General features: G+C 44.6%; 4 protein-coding genes, 1 non-coding gene and 1 pseudogene across 5 annotated transcripts in view; 2 read left to right on the forward strand and 4 right to left on the reverse strand.

Annotated features, from left to right (window-relative positions):
- The first annotated feature begins 240 nt into the window (after positions 1-240).
- On the forward strand, positions 241-359 carry LOC143124896 (5S ribosomal RNA). The gene has a single exon (XR_012987146.1). It is a non-coding gene; the product is annotated as a 5S ribosomal RNA (ribosomal RNA).
- A 346-nt stretch (positions 360-705) lies between these two features.
- Positions 706-819, forward strand: LOC143124965 (5S ribosomal RNA; annotated as a pseudogene).
- A 667-nt stretch (positions 820-1,486) lies between these two features.
- On the reverse strand, positions 1,487-4,679 carry LOC143123821 (uncharacterized). Its single transcript, XM_076285106.1, has 2 exons — positions 2,603-4,679; positions 1,487-2,335 (listed from the first exon to the last, which is right to left on the reverse strand). Exons 1-2 carry the CDS (start codon positions 3,031-3,033, stop codon positions 1,870-1,872), a joined length of 897 nt encoding a protein of 298 aa, XP_076141221.1. The 5' UTR covers positions 3,034-4,679; the 3' UTR covers positions 1,487-1,869.
- A 581-nt stretch (positions 4,680-5,260) lies between these two features.
- Positions 5,261-8,453, reverse strand: LOC143123822 (uncharacterized). Its single transcript, XM_076285107.1, has 2 exons — positions 6,377-8,453; positions 5,261-6,109 (listed from the first exon to the last, which is right to left on the reverse strand). The coding sequence occupies exons 1-2, from the start codon at positions 6,805-6,807 to the stop codon at positions 5,644-5,646; spliced, it is 897 nt and encodes a 298-aa protein (XP_076141222.1). The 5' UTR covers positions 6,808-8,453; the 3' UTR covers positions 5,261-5,643.
- A 581-nt stretch (positions 8,454-9,034) lies between these two features.
- On the reverse strand, positions 9,035-12,227 carry LOC143123823 (uncharacterized). Its single transcript, XM_076285108.1, has 2 exons — positions 10,151-12,227; positions 9,035-9,883 (listed from the first exon to the last, which is right to left on the reverse strand). The coding sequence occupies exons 1-2, from the start codon at positions 10,579-10,581 to the stop codon at positions 9,418-9,420; spliced, it is 897 nt and encodes a 298-aa protein (XP_076141223.1). The 5' UTR covers positions 10,582-12,227; the 3' UTR covers positions 9,035-9,417.
- Positions 12,228-12,808: 581 nt separating this feature from the next.
- Positions 12,809-15,000, reverse strand: part of LOC143123824 (uncharacterized) — a 3,076-nt gene continuing 884 nt past the window's right edge. The window contains exons 1-2 of the mRNA XM_076285109.1: positions 13,925-15,000; positions 12,809-13,657 (exon numbers count right to left, since the gene is read on the reverse strand). The exon at positions 13,925-15,000 is cut by the window's right edge and continues 884 nt beyond it. Coding sequence (XP_076141224.1) covers positions 13,192-13,657; positions 13,925-14,355 — 897 coding nt within the window. The 5' untranslated portion in view covers positions 14,356-15,000 and the 3' untranslated portion in view covers positions 12,809-13,191. The remainder of the gene's footprint in view (positions 13,658-13,924) is intronic.

The following is a 15,000-nucleotide window of genomic DNA, read 5'->3' on the forward strand; positions in this document are numbered from 1 at the left end:
AATAATAATAAAATGCATACGTATTTTCTGAAAGAAATATAGGCCTAGGCTTTAGGCTAAGCGAGTAACTGGTTGGAAAAAAAAAAAAACAGCACGAGTTGACTGCCAACACCTGGCTTTAACTGCCAACACCTGGCTTTAAGTGGCGCTATCGGTGCCGTGAGGCAGACGGTTAACACGCGTCTGACTCCCTCCCGGGCAGGAGGAGGTTTAAGTAGACTATTTTGGCGAGTAGCCTTCGCTTACGGCCATACCACGCTGAACACGCCCGATCTCGTCCGATCTCGGAAGCTAAGCAGCGTCGGGCCTGGTTAGTACTTGGATGGGAGACCGCCTGGGAATACCAGGTGCCGTAAGCTTTTCTCTCCTTCAGCCAGTGAAACTTTGCTTATCCTTTTAAGCTTGTCTGTCTGTGCGCCATGAGGCACTACCTTGACTGTTTGCTGCCTCCTTTTGAAAAAGATAAAAAAAAAAAAAATAATAATAATAATAATAAAATGCATACGTATTTTCTGAAAGAAATATAGGCCTAGGCTTTAGGCTAAGCGAGTAACTGGTTGGAAAAAAAAAAAAACAGCACGAGTTGACTGCCAACACCTGGCTTTAAGTGGCGCTATCGGTGCCGAGAGGCAGACGGTTAACACGCGTCTGACTCCCTCCCGGGCAGGAGGAGGTTTAAGTAGACTATTTTGGCGAGTAGCCTTCGCTTACGGCCATACCACGCTGAACACGCCCGATCTCGTCCGATCTCGGAAGCTAAGCAGCGTCGGGCCTGGTTAGTACTTGGATGGGAGACCGCCTGGGAACGGGCCATGACCCCCCCAAGTCCCTATCCTCGATCCTGGGATGAGCACGATCCTGGGCCACCTGCTGGACGATCCTGGTACTGCAAGATGCGGTGGACGAGTGGGTAAAGCACTTATAAGATCACAGGTTCGAGCCCCAGTTCAGCTATTTGAAACTCATAGATTGAAATCTCTGTGAAAGATGTATAATCCCTTAAACTGCTTGAGTGAATAATTGTAGTTTAAAGGTGCAAACCCCTTTGCTGAAATGCAGTTAGTTTCAGGGAAGTATAATACAAGTAAGTATTCTTCATCTTTTTGGACCCTTGATTTCAGGTAAACTTTTAATTTCAGGTAAGTATCGCACCCCAGTTAGTTTCAGGGAAGTATAATACGGGTAAGTATTCTTATTCATCTTTTTGGACCCTTGATTTCAGGTAAAGTTTTAATTTAAGGTAAGCATTGCACTCCAACATAGGTACATGTTATAAAAGTTATCCAAGTGGATTTTTTTAGTATGTAAAGCAGTTTATAACTGGTAAGTATTCTTTGATTAAGCTATCGCAACACATGAATGAAAAATTACCCTTTTATATACAGCGAGTATGAAACACTTAAAAATGGAATTATTATGTTAACACCAGGTAACAAGCAGAGCCATTTTCAAATGCAATGAAAATATTTTATTGACACCACAGGAATGAAACGTGAAATCAAACATGACGTGACGAATCCCAAATGCTTGATGCAAAAGGTAATTTCAGGTAGTAACAGATATGTATGAATGAAACATGAATGAACATTTTGTATGAAACACATGAATTACACTAAAACATGTATGTAAAAAACAACACACAAATAAGTTAAATAAATATACATTATAAACATTTAAAACGTTTTTAAACAATTTCACATTATTTACATCATTGTGTGTGTGTGTCTCAGTGTGTGTGTGTGTGTGTGTGTGTGTCAGCGTGTATGTGTCTGTCAGTATGTGTGTGTGTGTGTCAGCGTGTATGTGTCTGTCAGTATGTGTGTGTGTGTGTGTCAGTGTGTGTGACAGTCATTGCAACCCACAACAGGTTTAGAGGGTGGTTCTCCTCTTCTCCAGTTCCCCATCCCCCACAGTTTTAAAGTGTTCATAGCTGGTGTATGTTACACCTTCGAAGCCAGGTGTGGTGGACATATTGGTGGAGGGACAAAAGGTGAAGATTTTCTGGCTGCTTCCAGCCACCTTGTCTTTGGAAGGGGTGTATTTCTTCCGCTGCCCCTCACACTGCGGCACCTTGCAAGCCCCACATGGCTTATTGGACTTGTTGGGCATAACAGGTTTCACTGCGGGAGGACAGGGTGGGAGGACAGGGAGGAAGACTGGGTTGGCAGATGGCAGCAACCTCACTGATGGAGCCTGTGGTTGGGTTGGCAGCACCAGGAGGACAGGTGCTTTTGCCACGGCAGATGGCACGTAGGATGCAGTGGCAGGCTTGGGCTGGATACAGCGGTTTGAAGGCCCTGGTTGACAGTCTGGCTGTGGGTCTTCAAAGTCCAACCTGTAAATATAAAAGAAAAAAAACACACAAGCACAATACTGTGAGTATCATATACAATAATACAGTGTCATACAGTACAGCTCCCAGTGTGCTGTGTGCTCATTGGGAAAAGATATATATATAAAAAACTTAATAGCAATACAAATCTGATAAAATCTTTTATAATAAATGAGACTCTTTAGTGGTGAGAACCTTATAAGTATGGGTGTGCATTAACATTTTACTCTACACAAAAAAATAAATGGATAAAGTGAGCGAAGAGCTTACCTCCGCTTTTCCCCACGCCTTTTGCCAGCGACATGGTGAGGCTCCTGGTACTGCACCTGAGGTCTATCTGGTGGTGGCAGTGACAACGGCAGAGCAGGGGCATCAGGCATTGGTTGGCCTGACAGAACATTCCGATGAGTCTTCACTCTTGGCCTGACCGTTGCCCTGAAGTTGGCCATCTTCTCCTCCCTCCTGAAAAAGTTGCTGATGGACTTGACGTTTATGTTGGGCAGCGGGATGGCGAGGCTGCCCACGACCGGGTCGTCCCTCACTCTGTCGGCAATCCTCTTGTACTGGCCTTTGATGGATGAGGTCAGCTTGCTGGGAGACGAGTGGAATTTGCTGCAGGTGGGATGGTGCTGCAGCATCTTAATCAGGAGGTACAGAAGACGGCTCTCCTCGGTCACCTGCGCTGCTTGGGGGTACCTCATCCCGCCAAACTTGGTCTTCTGGGCTGCGCTGGTCTCTGGCGTGTCGGCTCCGAGGCAACGACCAAAGAGGGTGTAGCCCCACCTGGACTCGTACTTCTTGACGAAGTTGGCGCCGGACCGGTCGTGGTCGTGGAAAGCAGCAGCAGCCGTGGCAATTTGCTGCCTCAGCACGGCGGGCACGAGGTGGTGGTGGTCGCTGTCGTCTGCCAGCTGGAGGAGAAGCGACGCAAGGGCCTCCACTTCCTCTATCCCTGGCAGATGGAGATGGCGTTGGCTGGCCAGGACATCCTGCAAAGCGGGGTCATCCTCTTCCTCCACCTGCTAGTGGTGTACTCATTAACACAGCTTAAAAATCAGGTGTTGTGTTTACACATCCAAAGCATATTTAGACCTCGAATTTCGACTCCACACTGTAGTAACAACATCTACAAAGTCTAAACATGCTAGCCAGATGATCAGATGAGGGCTTAAATACATTTTAGAGACCCTGCAGCCCTCGTAAAAGTAGTAAGCAAAAACAGCCCATTCATTCATCACTTTGTTGTTAGCATGCAAATCGCGGTTGACATGTTTACACTTCTAAAGCATATTTACACATCGAATTGCAACTCCACATTGTTGTAACACCATCTCCATAGTCTTAAGAAGTGGGCTAGAGTGTTCGATCACGTTTTTAATGTATTTACAGAGATCGTCAGGTCATTACAGTGGCGATTGGTACTTCATTCATTTTCAATGCATTCATGCCAATCGCAGTTGGCATGTTTACACTTCTAAAGCATACTTACACGTCGAATTTCAACTCCAAACTGTTGTAACACCATATCCATGGTCTTAAGAAGTGAGCTAGAGTGTCCGATCACGATTTAAAAGTATTTCCAGAGACCGTCAGATCATTACACTGGCGATTGGTAGAAGCTAGCTCAATCATTCATTTCAATGCATTTAGCTAGCATGCTAATCACGGTCGATATTCTAACAAATCTAAAGCATATTTCAGCTTTACATTTCGAATCCACACAGTAGTAATACATTCTTCAAGGTCCCAACATGTAAAATCAATAGTCTGATCGGATTTTCAACGCATATGAGAGAGATCGAACCTAGCTATTTTAATGTAAACAAGCGGTGCTAGCCTAGTTAGCTACTAGCCAATTGGTGTCTGAAAATGAGTGTCAGTACGGCGCTAACTAGATTATCATGTCAAACCTCAGGCAAATTCAGGCAAATTATCCAAAAATACATAGAGTTTCAGTCATTACTTATCAAATAATTACACCAAACTTACCTGAAAATAAAAATATTAGTCTGTCAAATCTGTCAAACGGCCGACTGCATTAACAAAAGATGGCCGCCAGAATTTTTCTAACACAGCTCAGTCTCGAATGACGATTCCACAACAGAGGTCTCTGATTGGCTGATCGCTGCTCAGCTCTCCTCAACAGGGCTCAATGATTGGCTTGTCGTTCCTCAACTTTGCACAACAGGGCTCAACCATTGGTCCGTTGAGCAGGCTTTAGGGACTTGGGAGAGAATTCGCCTGGGAACGGGCCATGACCCCCCCAAGTCCCTATCCTCGATCCTGGGATGAGCACGATCCTGGGCCACCTGCTGGACGATCCTGGTACTGCAAGATGCGGTGGACGAGTGGGTAAAGCACTTATAAGATCACAGGTTCGAGCCCCAGTTCAGCTATTTGAAACTCATAGATTGAAATCTCTGTGAAAGATGTATAATCCCTTAAACTGCTTGAGTGAATAATTGTAGTTTAAAGGTGCAAACCCCTTTGCTGAAATGCAGTTAGTTTCAGGGAAGTATAATACAAGTAAGTATTCTTCATCTTTTTGGACCCTTGATTTCAGGTAAACTTTTAATTTCAGGTAAGTATCGCACCCCAGTTAGTTTCAGGGAAGTATAATACGGGTAAGTATTCTTATTCATCTTTTTGGACCCTTGATTTCAGGTAAAGTTTTAATTTAAGGTAAGCATTGCACTCCAACATAGGTACATGTTATAAAAGTTATCCAAGTGGATTTTTTTAGTATGTAAAGCAGTTTATAACTGGTAAGTATTCTTTGATTAAGCTATCGCAACACATGAATGAAAAATTACCCTTTTATATACAGCGAGTATGAAACACTTAAAAATGGAATTATTATGTTAACACCAGGTAACAAGCAGAGCCATTTTCAAATGCAATGAAAATATTTTATTGACACCACAGGAATGAAACGTGAAATCAAACATGACGTGACGAATCCCAAATGCTTGATGCAAAAGGTAATTTCAGGTAGTAACAGATATGTATGAATGAAACATGAATGAACATTTTGTATGAAACACATGAATTACACTAAAACATGTATGTAAAAAACAACACACAAATAAGTTAAATAAATATACATTATAAACATTTAAAACGTTTTTAAACAATTTCACATTATTTACATCATTGTGTGTGTGTGTCTCAGTGTGTGTGTGTGTGTGTGTGTGTGTCAGCGTGTATGTGTCTGTCAGTATGTGTGTGTGTGTGTCAGCGTGTATGTGTCTGTCAGTATGTGTGTGTGTGTGTGTCAGTGTGTGTGACAGTCATTGCAACCCACAACAGGTTTAGAGGGTGGTTCTCCTCTTCTCCAGTTCCCCATCCCCCACAGTTTTAAAGTGTTCATAGCTGGTGTATGTTACACCTTCGAAGCCAGGTGTGGTGGACATATTGGTGGAGGGACAAAAGGTGAAGATTTTCTGGCTGCTTCCAGCCACCTTGTCTTTGGAAGGGGTGTATTTCTTCCGCTGCCCCTCACACTGCGGCACCTTGCAAGCCCCACATGGCTTATTGGACTTGTTGGGCATAACAGGTTTCACTGCGGGAGGACAGGGTGGGAGGACAGGGAGGAAGACTGGGTTGGCAGATGGCAGCAACCTCACTGATGGAGCCTGTGGTTGGGTTGGCAGCACCAGGAGGACAGGTGCTTTTGCCACGGCAGATGGCACGTAGGATGCAGTGGCAGGCTTGGGCTGGATACAGCGGTTTGAAGGCCCTGGTTGACAGTCTGGCTGTGGGTCTTCAAAGTCCAACCTGTAAATATAAAAGAAAAAAAACACACAAGCACAATACTGTGAGTATCATATACAATAATACAGTGTCATACAGTACAGCTCCCAGTGTGCTGTGTGCTCATTGGGAAAAGATATATATATAAAAAACTTAATAGCAATACAAATCTGATAAAATCTTTTATAATAAATGAGACTCTTTAGTGGTGAGAACCTTATAAGTATGGGTGTGCATTAACATTTTACTCTACACAAAAAAATAAATGGATAAAGTGAGCGAAGAGCTTACCTCCGCTTTTCCCCACGCCTTTTGCCAGCGACATGGTGAGGCTCCTGGTACTGCACCTGAGGTCTATCTGGTGGTGGCAGTGACAACGGCAGAGCAGGGGCATCAGGCATTGGTTGGCCTGACAGAACATTCCGATGAGTCTTCACTCTTGGCCTGACCGTTGCCCTGAAGTTGGCCATCTTCTCCTCCCTCCTGAAAAAGTTGCTGATGGACTTGACGTTTATGTTGGGCAGCGGGATGGCGAGGCTGCCCACGACCGGGTCGTCCCTCACTCTGTCGGCAATCCTCTTGTACTGGCCTTTGATGGATGAGGTCAGCTTGCTGGGAGACGAGTGGAATTTGCTGCAGGTGGGATGGTGCTGCAGCATCTTAATCAGGAGGTACAGAAGACGGCTCTCCTCGGTCACCTGCGCTGCTTGGGGGTACCTCATCCCGCCAAACTTGGTCTTCTGGGCTGCGCTGGTCTCTGGCGTGTCGGCTCCGAGGCAACGACCAAAGAGGGTGTAGCCCCACCTGGACTCGTACTTCTTGACGAAGTTGGCGCCGGACCGGTCGTGGTCGTGGAAAGCAGCAGCAGCCGTGGCAATTTGCTGCCTCAGCACGGCGGGCACGAGGTGGTGGTGGTCGCTGTCGTCTGCCAGCTGGAGGAGAAGCGACGCAAGGGCCTCCACTTCCTCTATCCCTGGCAGATGGAGATGGCGTTGGCTGGCCAGGACATCCTGCAAAGCGGGGTCATCCTCTTCCTCCACCTGCTAGTGGTGTACTCATTAACACAGCTTAAAAATCAGGTGTTGTGTTTACACATCCAAAGCATATTTAGACCTCGAATTTCGACTCCACACTGTAGTAACAACATCTACAAAGTCTAAACATGCTAGCCAGATGATCAGATGAGGGCTTAAATACATTTTAGAGACCCTGCAGCCCTCGTAAAAGTAGTAAGCAAAAACAGCCCATTCATTCATCACTTTGTTGTTAGCATGCAAATCGCGGTTGACATGTTTACACTTCTAAAGCATATTTACACATCGAATTGCAACTCCACATTGTTGTAACACCATCTCCATAGTCTTAAGAAGTGGGCTAGAGTGTTCGATCACGTTTTTAATGTATTTACAGAGATCGTCAGGTCATTACAGTGGCGATTGGTACTTCATTCATTTTCAATGCATTCATGCCAATCGCAGTTGGCATGTTTACACTTCTAAAGCATACTTACACGTCGAATTTCAACTCCAAACTGTTGTAACACCATATCCATGGTCTTAAGAAGTGAGCTAGAGTGTCCGATCACGATTTAAAAGTATTTCCAGAGACCGTCAGATCATTACACTGGCGATTGGTAGAAGCTAGCTCAATCATTCATTTCAATGCATTTAGCTAGCATGCTAATCACGGTCGATATTCTAACAAATCTAAAGCATATTTCAGCTTTACATTTCGAATCCACACAGTAGTAATACATTCTTCAAGGTCCCAACATGTAAAATCAATAGTCTGATCGGATTTTCAACGCATATGAGAGAGATCGAACCTAGCTATTTTAATGTAAACAAGCGGTGCTAGCCTAGTTAGCTACTAGCCAATTGGTGTCTGAAAATGAGTGTCAGTACGGCGCTAACTAGATTATCATGTCAAACCTCAGGCAAATTCAGGCAAATTATCCAAAAATACATAGAGTTTCAGTCATTACTTATCAAATAATTACACCAAACTTACCTGAAAATAAAAATATTAGTCTGTCAAATCTGTCAAACGGCCGACTGCATTAACAAAAGATGGCCGCCAGAATTTTTCTAACACAGCTCAGTCTCGAATGACGATTCCACAACAGAGGTCTCTGATTGGCTGATCGCTGCTCAGCTCTCCTCAACAGGGCTCAATGATTGGCTTGTCGTTCCTCAACTTTGCACAACAGGGCTCAACCATTGGTCCGTTGAGCAGGCTTTAGGGACTTGGGAGAGAATTCGCCTGGGAACGGGCCATGACCCCCCCAAGTCCCTATCCTCGATCCTGGGATGAGCACGATCCTGGGCCACCTGCTGGACGATCCTGGTACTGCAAGATGCGGTGGACGAGTGGGTAAAGCACTTATAAGATCACAGGTTCGAGCCCCAGTTCAGCTATTTGAAACTCATAGATTGAAATCTCTGTGAAAGATGTATAATCCCTTAAACTGCTTGAGTGAATAATTGTAGTTTAAAGGTGCAAACCCCTTTGCTGAAATGCAGTTAGTTTCAGGGAAGTATAATACAAGTAAGTATTCTTCATCTTTTTGGACCCTTGATTTCAGGTAAACTTTTAATTTCAGGTAAGTATCGCACCCCAGTTAGTTTCAGGGAAGTATAATACGGGTAAGTATTCTTATTCATCTTTTTGGACCCTTGATTTCAGGTAAAGTTTTAATTTAAGGTAAGCATTGCACTCCAACATAGGTACATGTTATAAAAGTTATCCAAGTGGATTTTTTTAGTATGTAAAGCAGTTTATAACTGGTAAGTATTCTTTGATTAAGCTATCGCAACACATGAATGAAAAATTACCCTTTTATATACAGCGAGTATGAAACACTTAAAAATGGAATTATTATGTTAACACCAGGTAACAAGCAGAGCCATTTTCAAATGCAATGAAAATATTTTATTGACACCACAGGAATGAAACGTGAAATCAAACATGACGTGACGAATCCCAAATGCTTGATGCAAAAGGTAATTTCAGGTAGTAACAGATATGTATGAATGAAACATGAATGAACATTTTGTATGAAACACATGAATTACACTAAAACATGTATGTAAAAAACAACACACAAATAAGTTAAATAAATATACATTATAAACATTTAAAACGTTTTTAAACAATTTCACATTATTTACATCATTGTGTGTGTGTGTCTCAGTGTGTGTGTGTGTGTGTGTGTGTGTCAGCGTGTATGTGTCTGTCAGTATGTGTGTGTGTGTGTCAGCGTGTATGTGTCTGTCAGTATGTGTGTGTGTGTGTGTCAGTGTGTGTGACAGTCATTGCAACCCACAACAGGTTTAGAGGGTGGTTCTCCTCTTCTCCAGTTCCCCATCCCCCACAGTTTTAAAGTGTTCATAGCTGGTGTATGTTACACCTTCGAAGCCAGGTGTGGTGGACATATTGGTGGAGGGACAAAAGGTGAAGATTTTCTGGCTGCTTCCAGCCACCTTGTCTTTGGAAGGGGTGTATTTCTTCCGCTGCCCCTCACACTGCGGCACCTTGCAAGCCCCACATGGCTTATTGGACTTGTTGGGCATAACAGGTTTCACTGCGGGAGGACAGGGTGGGAGGACAGGGAGGAAGACTGGGTTGGCAGATGGCAGCAACCTCACTGATGGAGCCTGTGGTTGGGTTGGCAGCACCAGGAGGACAGGTGCTTTTGCCACGGCAGATGGCACGTAGGATGCAGTGGCAGGCTTGGGCTGGATACAGCGGTTTGAAGGCCCTGGTTGACAGTCTGGCTGTGGGTCTTCAAAGTCCAACCTGTAAATATAAAAGAAAAAAAACACACAAGCACAATACTGTGAGTATCATATACAATAATACAGTGTCATACAGTACAGCTCCCAGTGTGCTGTGTGCTCATTGGGAAAAGATATATATATAAAAAACTTAATAGCAATACAAATCTGATAAAATCTTTTATAATAAATGAGACTCTTTAGTGGTGAGAACCTTATAAGTATGGGTGTGCATTAACATTTTACTCTACACAAAAAAATAAATGGATAAAGTGAGCGAAGAGCTTACCTCCGCTTTTCCCCACGCCTTTTGCCAGCGACATGGTGAGGCTCCTGGTACTGCACCTGAGGTCTATCTGGTGGTGGCAGTGACAACGGCAGAGCAGGGGCATCAGGCATTGGTTGGCCTGACAGAACATTCCGATGAGTCTTCACTCTTGGCCTGACCGTTGCCCTGAAGTTGGCCATCTTCTCCTCCCTCCTGAAAAAGTTGCTGATGGACTTGACGTTTATGTTGGGCAGCGGGATGGCGAGGCTGCCCACGACCGGGTCGTCCCTCACTCTGTCGGCAATCCTCTTGTACTGGCCTTTGATGGATGAGGTCAGCTTGCTGGGAGACGAGTGGAATTTGCTGCAGGTGGGATGGTGCTGCAGCATCTTAATCAGGAGGTACAGAAGACGGCTCTCCTCGGTCACCTGCGCTGCTTGGGGGTACCTCATCCCGCCAAACTTGGTCTTCTGGGCTGCGCTGGTCTCTGGCGTGTCGGCTCCGAGGCAACGACCAAAGAGGGTGTAGCCCCACCTGGACTCGTACTTCTTGACGAAGTTGGCGCCGGACCGGTCGTGGTCGTGGAAAGCAGCAGCAGCCGTGGCAATTTGCTGCCTCAGCACGGCGGGCACGAGGTGGTGGTGGTCGCTGTCGTCTGCCAGCTGGAGGAGAAGCGACGCAAGGGCCTCCACTTCCTCTATCCCTGGCAGATGGAGATGGCGTTGGCTGGCCAGGACATCCTGCAAAGCGGGGTCATCCTCTTCCTCCACCTGCTAGTGGTGTACTCATTAACACAGCTTAAAAATCAGGTGTTGTGTTTACACATCCAAAGCATATTTAGACCTCGAATTTCGACTCCACACTGTAGTAACAACATCTACAAAGTCTAAACATGCTAGCCAGATGATCAGATGAGGGCTTAAATACATTTTAGAGACCCTGCAGCCCTCGTAAAAGTAGTAAGCAAAAACAGCCCATTCATTCATCACTTTGTTGTTAGCATGCAAATCGCGGTTGACATGTTTACACTTCTAAAGCATATTTACACATCGAATTGCAACTCCACATTGTTGTAACACCATCTCCATAGTCTTAAGAAGTGGGCTAGAGTGTTCGATCACGTTTTTAATGTATTTACAGAGATCGTCAGGTCATTACAGTGGCGATTGGTACTTCATTCATTTTCAATGCATTCATGCCAATCGCAGTTGGCATGTTTACACTTCTAAAGCATACTTACACGTCGAATTTCAACTCCAAACTGTTGTAACACCATATCCATGGTCTTAAGAAGTGAGCTAGAGTGTCCGATCACGATTTAAAAGTATTTCCAGAGACCGTCAGATCATTACACTGGCGATTGGTAGAAGCTAGCTCAATCATTCATTTCAATGCATTTAGCTAGCATGCTAATCACGGTCGATATTCTAACAAATCTAAAGCATATTTCAGCTTTACATTTCGAATCCACACAGTAGTAATACATTCTTCAAGGTCCCAACATGTAAAATCAATAGTCTGATCGGATTTTCAACGCATATGAGAGAGATCGAACCTAGCTATTTTAATGTAAACAAGCGGTGCTAGCCTAGTTAGCTACTAGCCAATTGGTGTCTGAAAATGAGTGTCAGTACGGCGCTAACTAGATTATCATGTCAAACCTCAGGCAAATTCAGGCAAATTATCCAAAAATACATAGAGTTTCAGTCATTACTTATCAAATAATTACACCAAACTTACCTGAAAATAAAAATATTAGTCTGTCAAATCTGTCAAACGGCCGACTGCATTAACAAAAGATGGCCGCCAGAATTTTTCTAACACAGCTCAGTCTCGAATGACGATTCCACAACAGAGGTCTCTGATTGGCTGATCGCTGCTCAGCTCTCCTCAACAGGGCTCAATGATTGGCTTGTCGTTCCTCAACTTTGCACAACAGGGCTCAACCATTGGTCCGTTGAGCAGGCTTTAGGGACTTGGGAGAGAATTCGCCTGGGAACGGGCCATGACCCCCCCAAGTCCCTATCCTCGATCCTGGGATGAGCACGATCCTGGGCCACCTGCTGGACGATCCTGGTACTGCAAGATGCGGTGGACGAGTGGGTAAAGCACTTATAAGATCACAGGTTCGAGCCCCAGTTCAGCTATTTGAAACTCATAGATTGAAATCTCTGTGAAAGATGTATAATCCCTTAAACTGCTTGAGTGAATAATTGTAGTTTAAAGGTGCAAACCCCTTTGCTGAAATGCAGTTAGTTTCAGGGAAGTATAATACAAGTAAGTATTCTTCATCTTTTTGGACCCTTGATTTCAGGTAAACTTTTAATTTCAGGTAAGTATCGCACCCCAGTTAGTTTCAGGGAAGTATAATACGGGTAAGTATTCTTATTCATCTTTTTGGACCCTTGATTTCAGGTAAAGTTTTAATTTAAGGTAAGCATTGCACTCCAACATAGGTACATGTTATAAAAGTTATCCAAGTGGATTTTTTTAGTATGTAAAGCAGTTTATAACTGGTAAGTATTCTTTGATTAAGCTATCGCAACACATGAATGAAAAATTACCCTTTTATATACAGCGAGTATGAAACACTTAAAAATGGAATTATTATGTTAACACCAGGTAACAAGCAGAGCCATTTTCAAATGCAATGAAAATATTTTATTGACACCACAGGAATGAAACGTGAAATCAAACATGACGTGACGAATCCCAAATGCTTGATGCAAAAGGTAATTTCAGGTAGTAACAGATATGTATGAATGAAACATGAATGAACATTTTGTATGAAACACATGAATTACACTAAAACATGTATGTAAAAAACAACACACAAATAAGTTAAATAAATATACATTATAAACATTTAAAACGTTTTTAAACAATTTCACATTATTTACATCATTGTGTGTGTGTGTCTCAGTGTGTGTGTGTGTGTGTGTGTGTGTCAGCGTGTATGTGTCTGTCAGTATGTGTGTGTGTGTGTCAGCGTGTATGTGTCTGTCAGTATGTGTGTGTGTGTGTGTCAGTGTGTGTGACAGTCATTGCAACCCACAACAGGTTTAGAGGGTGGTTCTCCTCTTCTCCAGTTCCCCATCCCCCACAGTTTTAAAGTGTTCATAGCTGGTGTATGTTACACCTTCGAAGCCAGGTGTGGTGGACATATTGGTGGAGGGACAAAAGGTGAAGATTTTCTGGCTGCTTCCAGCCACCTTGTCTTTGGAAGGGGTGTATTTCTTCCGCTGCCCCTCACACTGCGGCACCTTGCAAGCCCCACATGGCTTATTGGACTTGTTGGGCATAACAGGTTTCACTGCGGGAGGACAGGGTGGGAGGACAGGGAGGAAGACTGGGTTGGCAGATGGCAGCAACCTCACTGATGGAGCCTGTGGTTGGGTTGGCAGCACCAGGAGGACAGGTGCTTTTGCCACGGCAGATGGCACGTAGGATGCAGTGGCAGGCTTGGGCTGGATACAGCGGTTTGAAGGCCCTGGTTGACAGTCTGGCTGTGGGTCTTCAAAGTCCAACCTGTAAATATAAAAGAAAAAAAACACACAAGCACAATACTGTGAGTATCATATACAATAATACAGTGTCATACAGTACAGCTCCCAGTGTGCTGTGTGCTCATTGGGAAAAGATATATATATAAAAAACTTAATAGCAATACAAATCTGATAAAATCTTTTATAATAAATGAGACTCTTTAGTGGTGAGAACCTTATAAGTATGGGTGTGCATTAACATTTTACTCTACACAAAAAAATAAATGGATAAAGTGAGCGAAGAGCTTACCTCCGCTTTTCCCCACGCCTTTTGCCAGCGACATGGTGAGGCTCCTGGTACTGCACCTGAGGTCTATCTGGTGGTGGCAGTGACAACGGCAGAGCAGGGGCATCAGGCATTGGTTGGCCTGACAGAACATTCCGATGAGTCTTCACTCTTGGCCTGACCGTTGCCCTGAAGTTGGCCATCTTCTCCTCCCTCCTGAAAAAGTTGCTGATGGACTTGACGTTTATGTTGGGCAGCGGGATGGCGAGGCTGCCCACGACCGGGTCGTCCCTCACTCTGTCGGCAATCCTCTTGTACTGGCCTTTGATGGATGAGGTCAGCTTGCTGGGAGACGAGTGGAATTTGCTGCAGGTGGGATGGTGCTGCAGCATCTTAATCAGGAGGTACAGAAGACGGCTCTCCTCGGTCACCTGCGCTGCTTGGGGGTACCTCATCCCGCCAAACTTGGTCTTCTGGGCTGCGCTGGTCTCTGGCGTGTCGGCTCCGAGGCAACGACCAAAGAGGGTGTAGCCCCACCTGGACTCGTACTTCTTGACGAAGTTGGCGCCGGACCGGTCGTGGTCGTGGAAAGCAGCAGCAGCCGTGGCAATTTGCTGCCTCAGCACGGCGGGCACGAGGTGGTGGTGGTCGCTGTCGTCTGCCAGCTGGAGGAGAAGCGACGCAAGGGCCTCCACTTCCTCTATCCCTGGCAGATGGAGATGGCGTTGGCTGGCCAGGACATCCTGCAAAGCGGGGTCATCCTCTTCCTCCACCTGCTAGTGGTGTACTCATTAACACAGCTTAAAAATCAGGTGTTGTGTTTACACATCCAAAGCATATTTAGACCTCGAATTTCGACTCCACACTGTAGTAACAACATCTACAAAGTCTAAACATGCTAGCCAGATGATCAGATGAGGGCTTAAATACATTTTAGAGACCCTGCAGCCCTCGTAAAAGTAGTAAGCAAAAACAGCCCATTCATTCATCACTTTGTTGTTAGCATGCAAATCGCGGTTGACATGTTTACACTTCTAAAGCATATTTACACATCGAATTGCAACTCCACATTGTTGTAACACCATCTCCATAGTCTTAAG

Source organism: Alosa pseudoharengus, unplaced genomic scaffold (assembly GCF_046254945.1).
Source record: "Alosa pseudoharengus isolate Yale_2024_CS ecotype anadromous, Long Island Sound unplaced genomic scaffold, YU_APseudo_1.1 YU_APseudo_1.1_scf_15, whole genome shotgun sequence".
NCBI lineage: Eukaryota > Metazoa > Chordata > Actinopteri > Clupeiformes > Clupeidae > Alosa > Alosa pseudoharengus.